The sequence below is a fragment of the Rissa tridactyla genome, chromosome 15 (assembly GCF_028500815.1).
Source record: "Rissa tridactyla isolate bRisTri1 chromosome 15, bRisTri1.patW.cur.20221130, whole genome shotgun sequence".
Taxonomy (NCBI): Eukaryota; Metazoa; Chordata; class Aves; order Charadriiformes; family Laridae; genus Rissa; species Rissa tridactyla.
The window spans coordinates 8,395,975-8,411,676 of record NC_071480.1 but is presented as its reverse complement, the minus strand read 5'-3'; the positions used below and the strand labels follow the sequence as shown (position 1 = coordinate 8,411,676).

Genomic DNA, 15,702 nt, shown 5'->3' with positions numbered 1-15,702 from the left:
GGCTGCCTTAGACATGGGCATCAAGAGGAGAATTAAACGCGGCTCATCTATCGCACCTGATTTATGGCTCCATCAGCCCTGGGAAGGTGGGAGGATTTTATTTTTTTTCCCCCTCCCTTTCTCATTCCCTTGTGGCACACCTTCCTGGGGCTGCCCGCCTGGTTTGCAGCTGCGGGAGCATCCCTCGCCCCCCCTGCCCCGAGCTCGCAGCCATCCGTGTCCAGCACCCCAAAACCCAAGCAGGGTGCGGTAACTCTGGCTTCAGCGCTCGGCTCCAGCCTCATGGCTCCTAAGTAATTAGCCCTCAGCACGGTTTAATGAGTTGCTGTTTGCCTTCGCCTGGCTGCCACCAGTGAGATGAGCCTGTGTCAGGGCTCAGCGGTAAAGGGACATGAGTGGGGACAGGGCATACAGGACCACAGGCATCCCTGTGACATGGGGGTAAAGCCAAGGACAGCCCGGGTCTCATCGCCGGCGGATGGAAGAAGGGTCCCCAGCTGGCTGAAAATGTCTTTTTAATGACCTGGACATGGCATTTCGAGTCCCCTGAATGAAACCAAAAGGTGACGGCAACACGTCAGCAATGAGTTTGGCATTCTCGAGTCCCCGGCCAGCCCTGCCTGCGGGGAGAGCCCAAGCCAGCGTGCCCCGGCCCCTGCCAGGCTCCTCTGACCCCCCCCCCCCCAAAAAGCGCACGGGACCCGCCGAGCCACTTGGAGCGTCCCACTGCCGGTGGTGCAGGACCCCGGGAGGCTGGAGCCCGGCCGGGAGCCGCTGGCCAGCCCACGGTGACACCAGGGCAAAGGGCAGGCAGAGGGGTGCGGACACCCCCCTGTCCCCCCCGTCACACCTCCGACTCCAGGCTGGAGACCCGCCGCCAGGACCCGCTGGCGCAGGGACTCGTCACCCCACGGGCCACCAGCGGGTCCCTCCTCTCCGTCCCCACTGCCCGCAGCAAGGCCGTCTCCCCACGCCTCCCGCAGTCTCTGCAGCCGCCGGCCCAGCGCCCCGGCCCCCGGCCACAGCCCGCCAGCACCCCGGGGTGCTCCTGGGGCAGCGGGGACCCCCGCGAGAGGTGCCCCAGGTAGAGGGGCAGGTTGGCATAGGAGTTCATGCAGGCATACGGCGCGCACGCCGGCGCGGTGGTGGTGGTGGCACGGGGGTTTTGCCGGCAAGCCTCCCGGTAGGACGGCAGCCTGACCATGGGTGAGCGTGGTGCCAGACGGCTGGTGGCCTGGGGGCAACGGGGGCCACAGCCGTAGCCAGCCTCGGCTTCGGGGAAGAGGTCGGGCACGTCGGCGCGGGCGGGCAGGCGGGCAGCACCGCAGCGTCGCACCCCCCCCGTACGCCGCTTCTCGCCCCGCTCCCCGGGCACCCTGGCCGAGTTCGCCCACCGGCTCGGCTTCTCCCGCTCCATCACCGCAGCCTCCGGCCGGGCCGGCTCGCCCCCAGCTCTGCAAGTCCTGGTGGCTTTGGGGAAGGCTCCGCGGGGGCAGGATGGAGGCAGGAAGGGGCTGCCCACCTCCCGCCTCTTCTCCGCCGCCGAGGGCAGCTGGGGCAGCGTCCCTGAGCCCCTCTGTCCCCCATCTCCTGGGAGCAGGGGGGTGTTTTGCAGCCACTCCCCCCTTCCCGATGGCCGCTTGTGCTCCCTGTAGATGTCTGGCGGCGGGAGGTCCCTGGGGGATGTGGGAGGCGGGAGGGGAGCCCCAATGTGGTTCCCCACCAGTGCCTGCTCCCCAATATCGCCCCCAGGGGAGGTGGTCTTCACCAGGAGGTGGGGGAAACCCAGGAGGGTTTCATCCCCTGCACAGCCACCCCGAAACTTCAGGGGGTGGAGGAGGCGGGGGACATGCTCGTTTGTCCCTCTCCACTTCTCCTCCCCGGGCAGCCGTGAGTCCATGGGGATGGGCTGTGGCAGCGGCAGCCCCAGGGGAGCACCCTTGGGAGCACAGGCTCTCCCCAGCCTCTCGGTGGGGGCCGTGCTGTAGGGAGGGCCCCGGTGGGCGCCGGTGCTGTTCTGCACCACCAGTTGGGGTGTCCTCAGGGAGAAGGTGGTCTGGAGGCGCTCGCTGTGGCTGCTCCAGTCCTCGATGGTGCGGGTGGCCTGCTCCAGCGAGCCGCCCACGCTGGCCGTCGACACCATCTCCTTGGCCGCCTGCAGCATCTTCAGCACGTTGGCCTGGGCCGAGCTGGCGGTGACGTCGGGCGTGGGCGCCCGCCCGGGGCTCGCCAGGGTCTGCACCCCACTGAAGCAGCTGTAGATGCCCTGCGGAGAGAAGGAAGGGGGGAGACCCGCCATCAGCAGGGTCACTGGGGTCCTCCAAGAATCTGCCCTGGTGGGTCAAGATGATGTTGCTGAGGCTGAGATGTCTTGATGGCACCTATGTCCCCTCTCCAGCATGCCCAGCACTGCCAGGGTGGGTGACACCATCCTCCATCACCCCTTTCCCCAGGGATGCTAATATGGATGTAGTCATTCCCAGGGCTGAACTCTTTCCCCAGACCCTGTCTTTTCTCCCCAACCAAGAGCTCGCATCAGCACGAGCATCTCCAGTCCCTCCCGTGTGGGTCAAAGGGATGATGCCCACCACGCCGTGCCCATCCCCGTGACACCATGGGAGGACATTTGGGCCCCTCAATAGCCCCTGGCAGCACCACTCACCCTGCTGATGGCCAGGAGGAAGTCAAGCTTGTGGGATTTGGGGACGGAATGACGCAGCTTCCAGTAGACGAGGTGCTCCCAGGCAAAGACCAGCAGGCTCAGCCCCATGGCCACCAGCAGCATGTAGAAAACCCCGGCCATGTTGTCGATGTCCAGCTTACTGCTCATCACTTCATTCTTCTCATTCTGGCAGATCCCTGACAGCCAAACCGTCTCCAGCTTCTGGGTCTCACCTGGGGCCAGACACACACAGGAGGGTGAAAATGGCCCCCCAAGGCATCATGTCCTCAAGCACAGCCCCTGCCCATGCCCACCCCACTGTGGCTGGAGGAGGAGAAAGCCACCCCCAAGACCCCAGAGCTGTTATCAGCTCAGTCCTTGCTGCTGCCCTTGACCTGAGCATCCCACCAGTCACTTGTCCTTCTCCAGGGCTCTCTCCTGTCTCTGTCCCCCACCCATGTGCCAGCCAGCCATCCCCTTCCCAGGTTTCTCCTCCCGACCCTCAGATTTTGTGCATGGCCATCCCTGGGATTTTACAACCTGCAGGAAGAGGAGGGACCTCAGAGGGAATGACCCCCCCCAGTGCCCAGCTGGAGAGATGCTGCTGGATTTAATGTCCCCTGAAAGGACCTGGTGGAGAAGCCCATCCTGCAAGAAGCCATGGAGGCCACACAGGGTCTAGGGACCAAAGCCCTGCTGCCTGGGTTAATTTGCCAGGCAAGGGTGGGGTGAGGATGGGGATAGGGCTAGCAAAGAAGCTCATCTGGGCACCCACCATCTCCCAGGAACTGGAGCAGGGCCAGGTCGATGGCTCGCTTCCAACGCGAGTCCTTCTGCAGGGCGATGCCGTAGCCCGTGGTGGCAAACACCTTCCCGCTGCCGATGGTCACCAGCTTGCAGCCCTCGTCTTTGCCTGCCATGTAGTTGAGCACTGCTGCGTCGTAGATGAAGGCATCCAGCTTCCTGCCCCACCAAGGGGAATGACGGTGAGGGGGGTGACAGCAGCCCTTTTTTGGGGGTGCTGTACCCCTTCTGGGAGGAGCTTTGCCCCTTTTGGTAGCCCATCTGGAGGAGGTTGCGTCCTCTTTGAGGGTATCTGCCCCATCTTGAAGAGCTATAACCCCACTTTGGGGGAGAAGTACCCAACCTGGGGGAGCCATACCCCACCTGGGGGGGGGGGGCGCATCCCTTTTTGAGGGAGATGTAGGAAGCTGTACCCCATCTGCAGGGGGTTGTACCCTGTTTGGGGGGTCAGTACCTCATGCAGGGAAGATGCAGAGACCATACCCCATCTGGGAGAGCTGTACCCAGCCTGAGGAGCCCATATCTCACTTGTGGGGGGCTGTACCCCAGTTGATGCAGCCCTACCCCACCTGGGAGGCACCGTACTCCATCCCAGGGAGCCATAGTTCATTCTGGGGGGGGGTCCTGTATCCCATCTGGAGGAGCTGTACTCCAGCTCTGGGAGCCGTAGCCAATTCAGGGGAGCCGTACCCCATTTTGAGGAGCCATACCCCATTTTGAGGCTGGTGAGGGCGTCCTCCACGGAGCGCTGGTTGTACTTGACCATGTGGGTGTGCATGTCGGGGTAGTTGCTGCGGATGTTCCTCTCGGTGCTGCCGTTGGGGACGGTGCCGAAGCGGAAGGGGGGGTACTGCTCCTGCGGCTTCTGAAACTGCAATGGGGAGCCCCAGGGAGCCACATCACGTGATGTCCATGTCCCTGCCGTGTGCCCAGCATCTCCCTAGCATGTTCCCCCTCCCCACACCCAGCCCTCCATCCACCCACCCGTGCCCAGCCATCTGGCAGTGACACCTGGGGCTTCTTCCCAGCCCAATTGTCAGCCCCACCTTCCTGTCACTCAGCCCTGACACGGTGTCGATGTACTGCTCCTGGATCATGAAGGCGGCCAGGTTGGCAGTGTAGCTGGCGAGGAAGATGACGGCGAAGAAGGCCCAGATGAGCACCATGATCTTGCTGGTGGTGCCCTTGGGGTTCTCGATGGGCACCGAGTTGTTGAAGACCAGAGCCCACAGCAGCCACACCGACTTGCCGATGGTGAAGGTGGGACCTCCTGGCCCTGTGGGGACAGGGGACAGAGGAGACAGCCATCAGCCTGGCCGGGGATGTGTCCCCCCCAACCCCCATCCGTCTCCTGCCTCCCCCAACTCACTCTTGCCGCTGGTGAGGTTCTGGTTGTAGCCAACAGGGCTGAAATACTCGAACACGAAGACGGTGATGGCCACCACAGTGAGGCACATCACAAACATCATGACCCAGACGGCCGGGCTATAGGGCTCTGCAAGGTGAGCAGGACATTGTCAGCCCCTCCGGGACACCCCACAGCCCCCTGGAAGCCCCCAGGAGCCCTCCCAGATGGACAGGGCTCATCCTCCTGAATATTGCCCCTCCTCGGAGAGGAGACAGGGGCACCGCGGCTGAGCAGATCCACAGGGAATCAATCAGGAAGGGAGGGGGATGCTGCGAGACTGGGGGATGCAGCCATGCTTCCCCACCTGAACAAAATCAGGCTTTCATCAATGGGGAGATGCTAATGAGATACTGCCCATCTCCAGGGTCATCAGCAGGAGGGTTTTCAGTGGGATCACGGCCTGTCCCCTGTGATGGCTCTGGCACCAGGCATGGGACCAGCCCCCTGGGAGAGCCTCTGGGAGTGCCTCCAGGAGGTGGGGGTGGGCGATGAGCCCCTGCCTGCCTGGGATGAGCGGGAGCGGTGGGGATGCATCCGAGCCCTCAACATGCAGCTGCCGAGGCCCATTTGTCAGCGCGTCCTTCGCTGTCAGGGAGGAGAGGCCTCCCCTGATGGGGATGTGGCTCATTAGCGCGGGAGGCAGGAGGCGAGGGGACCGCGGACCCCAGCCCTGCCCAACCGGGGCAGGATGCTCCCGTTCTCCTCGGGACCAGTGAAGGTGACCCCTGCTTCAGGGAGAAGTCAGGCCCCGCAGCGTGGGGGGGACAGGAGGGGAAGATGTGCCCAGGCTGGTGATGTCCCCCACCCCACGGCATCCCTGGCACCCGCACCCACCCGCACCGTCCCCGCACGAGCGGCTCCAGCCGAGCCGGCACATCGCCGCTGTGCCCTTGCCGAGAGCCTCAAGCCCCGCTGGAGCTCTCAGGCTGAATTTCCTGACGACCTTGGCCAGTCCCCTCCCCTTCCCAGGCTGCAGCTTTGCCTTTTTAAAACTCATTAAATAAAACTTTTAGCACCAGCGGTTTCCTACACCCGGCTTATCCACAGGCTCCGGTGAGGGTGGCAGAGAAGGGGTCCCCAGAGCCGAGCTCAGAGCTGACAAACCCCCGCCTCATCTTCCCTCCACGTCCTCCCTCCTCTACACAAGTAATGAAGAGGAGGAAACCACCGATCCCAGCCTCCCTCTCCATAATATAAGGATTATGCAGGCGAGGGGAGGAGGAAGCCCCAAAGCTGGCAGCAAAATCTCCTTCCCTTATTACTTAGGCTTTTTTTTTTTTCTTAAAAGTTATTAAAACCGAATAATATTTCTAATTCGCATTTGTCGGAAGCGTGGGATGGACCTGCAGACAGACGGACAGAGGGACACACGGCTCACCCAGGAAGGCGGAGGGGGAGACGGTGCCATTGCTCCTGGCCACCATGACGCTGATGCCCGTCTCCACGAAGGGCACGGAGAAGTCCACGATCTCGGAGCGCTCCTCATTGATGGTGAGGGAGCCAATGGCCATGTCCGCGCGCTTGTAGTACACCTGGGGAAGGGGTAGATGGTCTTGGGATGGGCAAATGGACGGGCAGAGGGCCCCAGACCACTTCCCCATCTCCTGCATGTCCAACCTTAACTTTTGTCTTTTTTTTTTTTAATATTAGCTTCCTAAATGACCAGTGACACCAGCACAGCAGCTGTGGGGTCATAAATGTTCAGCTGACTCCCCTGCTCATTCTCCTCCACCAAGCCTTGGCCGTAAGCACCATGATTTACAATTACACCTCCCCACTCCTCGTGCCAAGCTGTCCCCTGCCCAGGGACAAGTCCCACCGCAGACACCCCCGATCCCATCTCGGCAGGGAAGACCCAGGCCGGGGCATGCCCACCCCTACCTCACCAATCATGCCGTTCCAGACCCCACGGACGATCTTGCCATGTTTGCCATTGGTCACCAGGTAGAGGTCATAGGAGAACTTCACTGCCTTGGCCAGCTTCTTCAGGATGTCGATGCAGAAGCCCTTGCAGCACAGCTTGGTGTAGGGATCCACAAGGCCATCGCCACTGAAACCACACCAGGAAAACGGGTTGTTCCAACCAAAGATGCTCTGAGCTACCCTGGTGCCTCTGGGACACCATAAGCACAGGGAACCATGACCAAAATTGCTGATCTCCATCCTCGCTGCTCACCTCTGGGAGGAGTTGGTTTGCTTGCGGCAGGGCACGGTGTTGCGCACGCAGACCCCGGTGCTGGGGTCCGTGTTCTCCACGATAACGAAGGGTCTCTCCTCCAGTGTGGCCACTGTCAGGTGGCGGTTATCAGCCACGGGCTGCAGGAAGGAGCCGTAGCGGGGCCACACCGGGTATTTCATATGGATGATGCCTTTCTCCCACTTGCCCACCTGCCCCCAAAGAAGAGCACACTGTCACCCTGGTGAGGGGCTCTGGGGGTCACACGGGGTCCCGTATTCATCCTCCCCATGCCTTTGAGGCTCATTTCTCCCAGAGCATCGTTAGGCTGGAGCTCAGCCGTGGTGAGCCCCATCTCAGCATCCCCTTCCCCATGTGCCCACTGATGTTTCCTCCAGGACTCCAAGCATCAAGCTTGAGTGATCACAAACCTAGCCAATCTTCACCCAAGATGCTTTTAAACTGGAAATACAACCCCTCTACGCAGCTCATTTCAGGTCTGGGTGTTTGGCCGCTGTTCCCTAGAAGTGGGCACCTGCATTTTTGCCTCTTTTGGAACTTTTCAGCCAAATTGCAGGGAAAAAAAACCCAATTCTTGGCAGAGCTTTGGTGCCCAGCATTGCCGTGAAGACCCACCACACCAACATGGGTACCTTTGGTACCAGCCATGGGTTTTGTATGGGGCAACCTACCCCAAGGTGGGACCCCAGCCCGTGCATAGCCCCAGGCTCATCCTACCCAGCCACCTCCCCACTGTGCCTGTCCCGGGGGAGGTCTGGGGGTCCTACCATCTCCCAGAGCCGGTGCTGGTTGAGCGATATCACCACCATGGTGGGCCTGATCAGGTAGCCACCTTCATTGAAGGAGAAGTCCCTGTGCTCCCATGTCACATTGAGGAGGTGCCTGGTGGGACACAGAGCCTGTGAGCCCCTGGCCATGCAGCCCAGCCCCATACAACCCTCCTCCTCCTCCTCAGGCTCCAGCTGGGCTGCCTCAGGTCCCACAGAGAGACATGGGGCTGAGAGCTGGGGACCAGGTTTAGGCCCGACACAAGGGGCAGTGGGGAGCTGGAGAAAGCCCTGCCAGCAAGGAGGCACCAAGGATGGACCACTGTGGGGTGGGGGATGCACAGTCTGCCACTGCAGCCCTGAGGTGCCAGGTCTACACTGCAAAACAGAGCTATGAAACACCCCTTGGGGTCCCCATGGGTCCCGGGTCACAGAGAAGCATGGGAAAAGGCAAGGGCTGCTCTGGGGAGATGCTCCAGGACAAACCCAGTCGAGAGACACAGACCACCGTCTGCAGCCCACAGCGAATACCATCCCCCTTCCCGCCAGCTCCACCCTCCTCCTCCCCTACCCATTGCCTCTCTGTTTCCCCATTCCCCCCCCTTTCACACCCATCCCAGTGGGTCTCCAAGCCTCACCGGTAGAAGCTGGTGTTGGTGGCAGTGGCCCTGGCAGGGGCCCAGCAGTCCCATCCCACCTCCGGGAGATAGCCGTGGGCCCGGAAGAAGCTGGCTGCCCCCATGGCAATGATGGCCACCCCATCCCGCACCTTCTGCCGCAGGCTCAGCTTCCAGCTCTCCGTCACCACGCTGATGAGGCCGACAGGGAAGGAGGCAGGTGGCACCTCCATGTTGCCCACTGTCAGGCTGGGCACAATCCAGACGTATCCCGGCCCCACAAGGCCGGCTTGCTCTGCCATGGCGAAGAGGTACTCGGCTTCGTCCCGCGAGCAGTAAACGATGAGGACCTGGGCATCGATCTGCCGCAGGAGCCGCTGTGTCCTGGAGCTGCTCCGCTCCTGGCTCATCTCGAAGGTGAGCACCTCCTGCAGCTCCCAGCCAAAGTAGCTGGCGTCCGTGAAGGAGCGGATGACGTCCAAGAAGATGTTGTAGCCCGGGTAGAGGCTGGTGATGACGGCAAAGGAGCCCCAGTCGTATTCCTCCAGCACCTTGAAGATCACCTGGATTTGCTGCTCGATGGAGACACCCAACTGCAGGAAAGCTGAGCCAGGCTCCTGCAGGAGGAGAAGGGGTCAGGGGCTGCTCCAGCACCATGGTCCAAGTCTCCTGTGCAAGTCACCTTGAATTTACCACCGTGAAGGGTTCGAGGGAGCCATGAACTGGTGTGGCCCATGGGTTGGAGACAGCCAAAATGGGACTGATCCCCTGGTGGTCTCCGAGGAATCTCATCCCATACAAAGGGTCAGGCCCTATGGCCTCTCCTCTGTTTCTCAGCTTGCTGACCAAAATTTCATCCAGTGCTTTCCAAAGGAGACCAGTAATTTCTCCTTAAACCAGGAGAAGGAGGGGGGGCAAAGGCCCTGCCGGGCTAGTAACTCCCATCCCAGCTCCGACCCGCTACCTGCTGCTGGAGCCCGTGTGGCTCCTTCCCTCCCACCCCACCTCCCCAGCCATCTGGCCTCTCATTAGCAAACTTTAATTGATCTGATTCTGTCTTAAATGATTCAGCGAATGGCATTTGCAGAAGGTCGCACACAGGCAACGGCGTTTTGCCACCCAGACCCCTTCCACATCCAGAGAAGCAGTTTTTCCCGGTGGTCTGGCCAGAGGGGTGAGCCCCAGGGAGTCCCAGCTGGGGAGCGGGGGCTGCTGGGGACCTTGGATCCATGGGAGGAGGAGGAGGTTGAGCCTTCGCATGGGTCCCTCCACCGTCCCCAAAATACCCAACCCCTGCTGCAGGAAAACACCCAGACCATAGCAAAGCCACAGCTATTTTTTAACCACTTGGGGCTCCAGCTGAGCCCTCCGCACCCACTGCCGCCCTCCCACAGCGAGCAGCAGCTCAGGGTGGTCCAGGAGCACCAGTTGGGGCAGGCAGGGCTGCCGAGGTGCCATCCAGGGGGTTTATACCCCAAAACTTGTGAGCGGTCACAGCATGAAAGTGCTGCCTCAAGGAGAGGCAGGGTCTCCACCCCGGGGGCGGCTGCTGCCATGGGAAGGAGCCAGTGCCAGGAACCCTCCGGTGCCCAGCCCAGGGTGAGATGAGCAGCCAGGAGGAGATAACCCAAATCTCCACCCCAGCAGGGTCAGGAGCCTCGCTGCAGCCCGTCGCTGCCCGCCCAGCATCGTCCAGCCCCGCTCCAGCTCTCCCTGCCACAAGCGCTTCCCGGCAGGCAGGTGACAGTGACAGTGACAGTGACAGTGACAGTGTCTGATGCCGGCAAAGAGCAGAGAAGCCAAAAATCCTGTTTGAGCCCGTGGTGCACCTGAGATGACTGCCGCAGCCGAGTGAGGCCTCTCCGTGCTGCCTGCCCGGACATTTCAGGGCTGGATCCAGCCACAGCGGGCATGGAGGGAGGAGGATGGGTACATGCCAACCCTGCCACTGCCCTGGCAGCCCCAGTGCCACGACCCTGGCACCCCATAGTGGGCACAGCCTGGAGGGGATGCGGAGCAGGACACCAGGGAAGGTCCCTCCGCCAGGCACTGAAGTCCCCTCCCATGTCCCACCGACAGAGACCCTTCCCTGAAGTCCTCTCCCACCTCCTACCACCCCAGTCAGCCACACTGCCATAGCCACTGCCTATTCCTGACCACGAGTCCCTACGCTGCAGCCCAGCAGCTCCTCTGCCATCCAGCATTTCACACCCCATCCCAGCCCCTCTCTAATAATCCCTCATTTCTCCCACCCCCCACTGGAAAAAAAACCCAGTGAACACCTCACCTTCGGGGTCAGGACTACAGCAGACCCCCCGCTGATGCTGATGACAGGGACCTGGGTCTGGGAGGAGATGAAGTCAAGGATCTGGGCCACAGCCTCCGTGCCGACGTTGTCCTCGAAGACGATGCCGTGGATCTTGTGGCTGGCGAGGATGTCGCAGATCTGGGTGAGGAGGGTGCTGGGGTTGGTGTTGTTGACGATGACTGTGATGGGGTGGATCTCCAGGGGCATGTCCAAGAAGCTCTGGGGACTCAGGCGGGAGCGGATGTGCAGCGGGTAGGACGTACCCCCAAACACCACGGCCACGTTGACCACGGGTTCCTCGGGGCCCGGCAGCAGGAGGTCCGTGAAGGCAGCCGAGCAGCCCAGCACCATCGACAGTAGCAGAGCGTGCGCCGGCGCTCTGCCCATGTCCACCGCCGCGTCCCTGCCAGATGGGACACAGCCCCTCGCATCCGGCCACTCGCCAGGACCCCTGGCCCTGCTCCCCCCAACCCTCCCCACAGCCCCGCGGCAGCTGCTGCCAGGGAGAGAGGGGGAACCTCATCCTTTGGAGGCTGGACATGGTGGAGGATTGACCACAGAGTTGTACCCAGCACTCACAGTACACCCCAGTGCCGTGTCCCTTGTCCCCTTCCTCACCAAATACTAACCATTCGCAGTCAGTCTCCCCTTCCCACCACCACCCCGTCTCCATCCCACCACCACCATTCCCCTCCCAGCCCCGTTCTGCCCCTCTGCCCTCCCCAAAAGCCATCGCTGCTACGATGCTCCTTATCGCCCCTGTGGCTGGGGACGGGGACAGCAGCCTCCCTCCACAGCTGACAGCCACCTTCAATATTCAGAGGCTTTGCCCTTGAGGGGGGGTTCAGCTCTGCAACCCCCATGTTGGGATTTTGCAAACCACACAGTCACTGGAGCAGCCGGTTCCCTGCCCGTCCCCCTGCCTGTCCCCCTGCCCCAGCTCCCTCGCTGCCACTTCCCATATCCCGACCAAAGTGCCCGGCTGGCCCCTTATCTCCAAGTTTCTACCCCAGACACCATCCTTCAGCTTTCCCCCTCCTCCTCATCTTTACCCCCCATTGCACGTTTCCCTGCTGGCATCACCCACCCCCCTGGGACACCCACCGCACTGCATCTCTGCCAGCTGCACCCCAAAGCCAGGCTCGGGGGGATGTTTGGGAACGTGCCCCTGAGAGTCCCCAATTTCCCACTGACTGGGGGTGCCCAGCTCGCTGCAGGCAGGGTGGCAGTCCCTGGGGGGAGGGACATGTCCCTGCCCATGGCAATGCACCCCCGTGCTGGAGCTCACCCCCCACGTGGAGCCCTCCAGCAAAATCAACCCGTGGTGAGGACCCATGGCCAGGGGCATCTGAGCCCCTCCAATTCCATTGACCCCAGGGCCACCGCCGCGGTTCCACGCCAGGCAGCGGGGAGGGGGACAAGCAGGCCTCCGTGGTGGCACCAGCCACACGGCAGTGTCAATCCATGCAGCAAGATGCCAGCTGGTGCTCGGAAACGTCACTTGCAATTAAAAGCTGCTGTTGCTTAACGCGTCCTCGGCACGGCCGGAGGAGCCCCTCGCTGAGTCCCGGATGGTTTTGGGGTCTGGGCTGCCCCAGGGACCCGCACCCCAACACCCCTCCGTGCCGCTGTGATGGACTCGGCACTGCCAGTATGTTGGACTGAAAATGCAGGAAATAAACCCAAAGACTGCCCGGTCGGGCGTCCTGCAAGAGCTGCACGATGCAGATTTGAGCACCAGGGCTGTCCCCTCCAGAGAGACAGGGGACATGAGCCCCACGTCCCTTTCCTGCACCCCATGGGTGCTGGCAGGGCTTGGGCAGGCAGCCGGCCACCAACGCTCACGGGCCAGCATCTCACTCGGCCAGATGGGTTTGGGCAGGGGATCATCCACCCCCAGCACCCACCATCACCCAAGGGGGTTCACCCTGTCCGGCTGCATCCCCCCCACCATCCCACATCGCAGCCAGCCGGGCTGCAGGAGCCACAACGCCACGCCGATGGCCGCAGCCGGGGCCCCTTGGCCGGAGAGGGTGGCGGGTGAGTCATGCCATGCTGGCAGCGTCCCACGCTCCGGCACGGCCAGCCCAGCGGCGGGGCGGCCCGCACCGCCTGCTCCTCACTGCGAATTCCCGAGTATTTTTAGTCCCATGATAAATAATTCATCGGGAATCCGGCATCAGCTACCCGAGCAGAGAGGAAGGGGAGCAGCACGCCACCCAAAACAAACAGAGCCGCTCTCCCAGCAGCTCTGCCCGTCTGAGCCCTCCTCAAGGACATTTAAATATACTCCAGGCCCTCGTGGTGAGTGATCGGGTTCGCTCACACCAGCCCTAGCACCTCACGCATCCCGGGCCCTTGTCCTCCTCTTCCTCAACCCAGCTCTTCCCTGCGCTCAGGAGCCTCTTCTAGCACCGAGTAGTCGAAGCACGGGCCAGCAAAACCCTCCCGTGCCACCAAGTGCTGCCTCCAAAGGGGCTGCTCCGCTCCCGACGGCAACTGGGAGCAGGTTGGGGCAAACCAGTTTCCCACTGGACCAAGCCGCAGGTGGAAAGCATCCCCCTCCCTCGCAGCGTGATGGCAATGGCAGAGAGAGGAGGTGGGCACGGGCACGCCGCATCGATCCGCCATTGCTGAGACAAACAGGGGAATGGATTTCCATCCTTCCTGGGAATCTGGCGCTGCCGGCTGGAGGCCAGCCACTTGCCGCAGCCCTTGGTGGCTGCGGAGGAGGATGGAGGGGTCAGGGCCAGCGAGCCCATGGCTGGCAGGGGCTCCGTGCGCAGGTCGGAGCCAGGGCTACTCCAAAATGGCTGGATTCGGGATGCGAAGAGCAGCCAGGTCCTCCAGCCCAGCCGACTCCGTGCGCTTCCAGTCTGTTTTTTTTCTAGGAGCGAGCTATAGGGGTGCGGGAAAATGCTAATTTTTGGGGGGGTGATGGTGGGGAAAGCAAATTGCAGGAAACTGGTGGAGGCAGAGGAGGAACCGAGCCCATCCCTGCGCTACTGCCAGAGCCGGGGCTGCTCCTGGGCTCGGCACAACACAGCAAAGCCCCCATGGACTTTAAAAAGAAATCCACTTTTTTTTCAATCTCTTCTAGCACGCACTGCGGAGTTGTTCCTTTGGGAAAATGTCTTCCCAAAAGGGAGGTTTTCCAGCCAGGCGAAGAGCCGGTGGCCAGGCTGGAGCAGGAGGAAGGTGGCCCCGGCTGGGAGCCCGGGCAGGGCAATGCCACCTCCTCGGGGACGAGAGGGCACCCACGGAGCTGCTCAGTGACTTTGGCACTTGTTTTTTGTTGCGTTGGGGCAGTTTTGAGCAGGTTAACCTCTTTCGTAGGCACAGCTTCACCTAATAAACCAAACACTCACAGAAACCTCCTGCTAAAGGCACCAATCAAGCCCTTACCTCCCTCCACCTCCTGAAATGTCATTTTAATGCAACAGGGAAAGTTTGCTCCAAATTTTAAACCTCCGTTTTATCCTGTCTCCATCCCTCCCTCCCCTGCTCCAAGACGGGGAGAGCTCATGCAGATATTTTGACCTCAAGAAAGGGAGAAATAAAATCCCGAAATGCAAAATATCGCTCAAGAAAGAGAAACCTTATCCCCCCCAAAAAAGCCTGTGAGCCCGAAACCACAGGGGAGGCGCAGCCTGCACCGGGGAGGGGGAACCGCTGCCGATAGATGGAAAGGATGGAGCAAACCTGAACCTGGCGGGAGCCGTGCGGGGAGGATGGGGGGGTCACTGGGGAGGGCACCAGGTTGTGCCAGGGCTTGTCATTGCCCGAGTGGAGGACATCCTTGTGGAGCAAGGAGACCTCGACAGAACCCCCTGAAAGGAGGGAAAGCAGGAAAAGCTCCACAAAGGCAACTCATCGCCACCCCTGTCCCCACGCAGGGGGATGACTCGGGAGGGAAAAGCACTGGCAGCCCCTGGCGAGCACTGTCTCCTTTCAACCTTCATCTGCCACCACCCAGCATCACCCTCCTCCTCATCATCACCCTCCTCTTTCTCATCACCCTCCTCTTCCTCGTCTGTGCCTCCGACAGCAACAGTTGTGGGCCGGGGGCTGCGGGCCAGGGTGATGGTGAGGGCCCCGCACACGCACGCACCGAAACGCAGCTTAAAAAGGTCGAATATGGATTAACCAAAAATAAACGCCAAGTGCCCTGCCTGCCGCTGGGTTACGCAAGGTGGCGGGTGGGGGACAGGGCTGGTGGCACCCAGGGAGGTCTCCTCTCTTTTTCCTGCCTCTCACCCCCCCAAAAAAACCCCATCACAGCGCCCAGAATTAAGGCTTATTCCCATCCGCTGCCCGGGACGGGAAGCGGGAGCTCTCGGCGATGGGGATGCGCGGGGGGATGCTGGGGCAGAGGGAAATGGCCAGGGCAACCCCCCCCAAACACCCCACTCCATCCCTAAAAGTTACTGGCGGCGGTGCCGGGGCGGCGGCAGAGCCCGTCGGGGACCCGGCTGCCCCCAGCCCGCCCGGTACTTACGGGACCGCCGCTGCTCGGTGCCTACATGCCCCGCGGCTCCGGCGGGGCTGCGCGTCCCACCGGGGGCTCGACTCTTCCCAGCCCTCTCCCCCTCCGGGGCAGTCCCCCGGGGCAGGATCGGCCCCCGCCGCGGCTGGCGGGGGGGTCCGGCGGCCGCCGTCGGTCCCGGCTCGTCCTTGGAGGCGGCGGTGGCGGCTCTGCAGCGGCGGCTGGAGGCAGGGACGGGAGCGGAGGAAGGAGGGAGCGGGAGCGGAGCGGGTGTGCACGGGGGGGGGGCCCGGTGGCAGCAGGTGTCTCGGCGGCCGCCGGGCCCCGGCAGCCATCTCCCCCCCGCACCGGGACCGGAGGAACTGCCCGGGCGGGACGGGCCGGGAGGAGCCGGCGGCGCTGGGGAGGGCTGCGGGGATGGATGGAGGCACGGGGGGGAGGCACGGGGGCGGT

At 62.3% G+C, this 15,702-nt stretch overlaps 1 protein-coding gene across 1 annotated transcript; it reads right to left on the bottom strand.

Annotated features, from left to right (window-relative positions):
* Nucleotides 1–527: 527 nt before the first annotated feature.
* GRIN2C (glutamate ionotropic receptor NMDA type subunit 2C) lies at nt 528–15,450 on the bottom strand. Its single transcript, XM_054221595.1, has 13 exons — nt 15,262–15,450; nt 10,743–11,166; nt 8,477–9,072; nt 7,839–7,953; nt 7,051–7,262; nt 6,756–6,924; nt 6,253–6,406; nt 4,836–4,961; nt 4,513–4,742; nt 4,177–4,337; nt 3,438–3,625; nt 2,663–2,895; nt 528–2,266 (listed from the first exon to the last, which is right to left on the bottom strand). The coding sequence occupies exons 2-13, from the start codon at nt 11,148–11,150 to the stop codon at nt 845–847; spliced, it is 4,014 nt and encodes a 1,337-aa protein (XP_054077570.1). The 5' UTR covers nt 11,151–11,166; nt 15,262–15,450; the 3' UTR covers nt 528–844.
* Between the last annotated feature and the right edge of the window lie 252 nt (nt 15,451–15,702).

Excerpts from the sequence above, each read along its gene's own strand:
- GRIN2C (XM_054221595.1), bottom strand. The coding sequence starts at position 11,150 with ATGGGCAGAGCGCCGGCGCACGCTCTGCTACTGTCGATGGTGCTGGGC. Across the intron at positions 3,626-4,176 it reads CTCACCAGCCTCAAAATGGG|GAAGCTGGATGCCTTCATCT; the intron begins GTATGGCTCCTC and ends TTGGTGGGGCAG. Across the intron at positions 2,267-2,662 it reads TCCTCCTGGCCATCAGCAGG|GGCATCTACAGCTGCTTCAG; the intron begins GTGAGTGGTGCT and ends TTCTCTCCGCAG.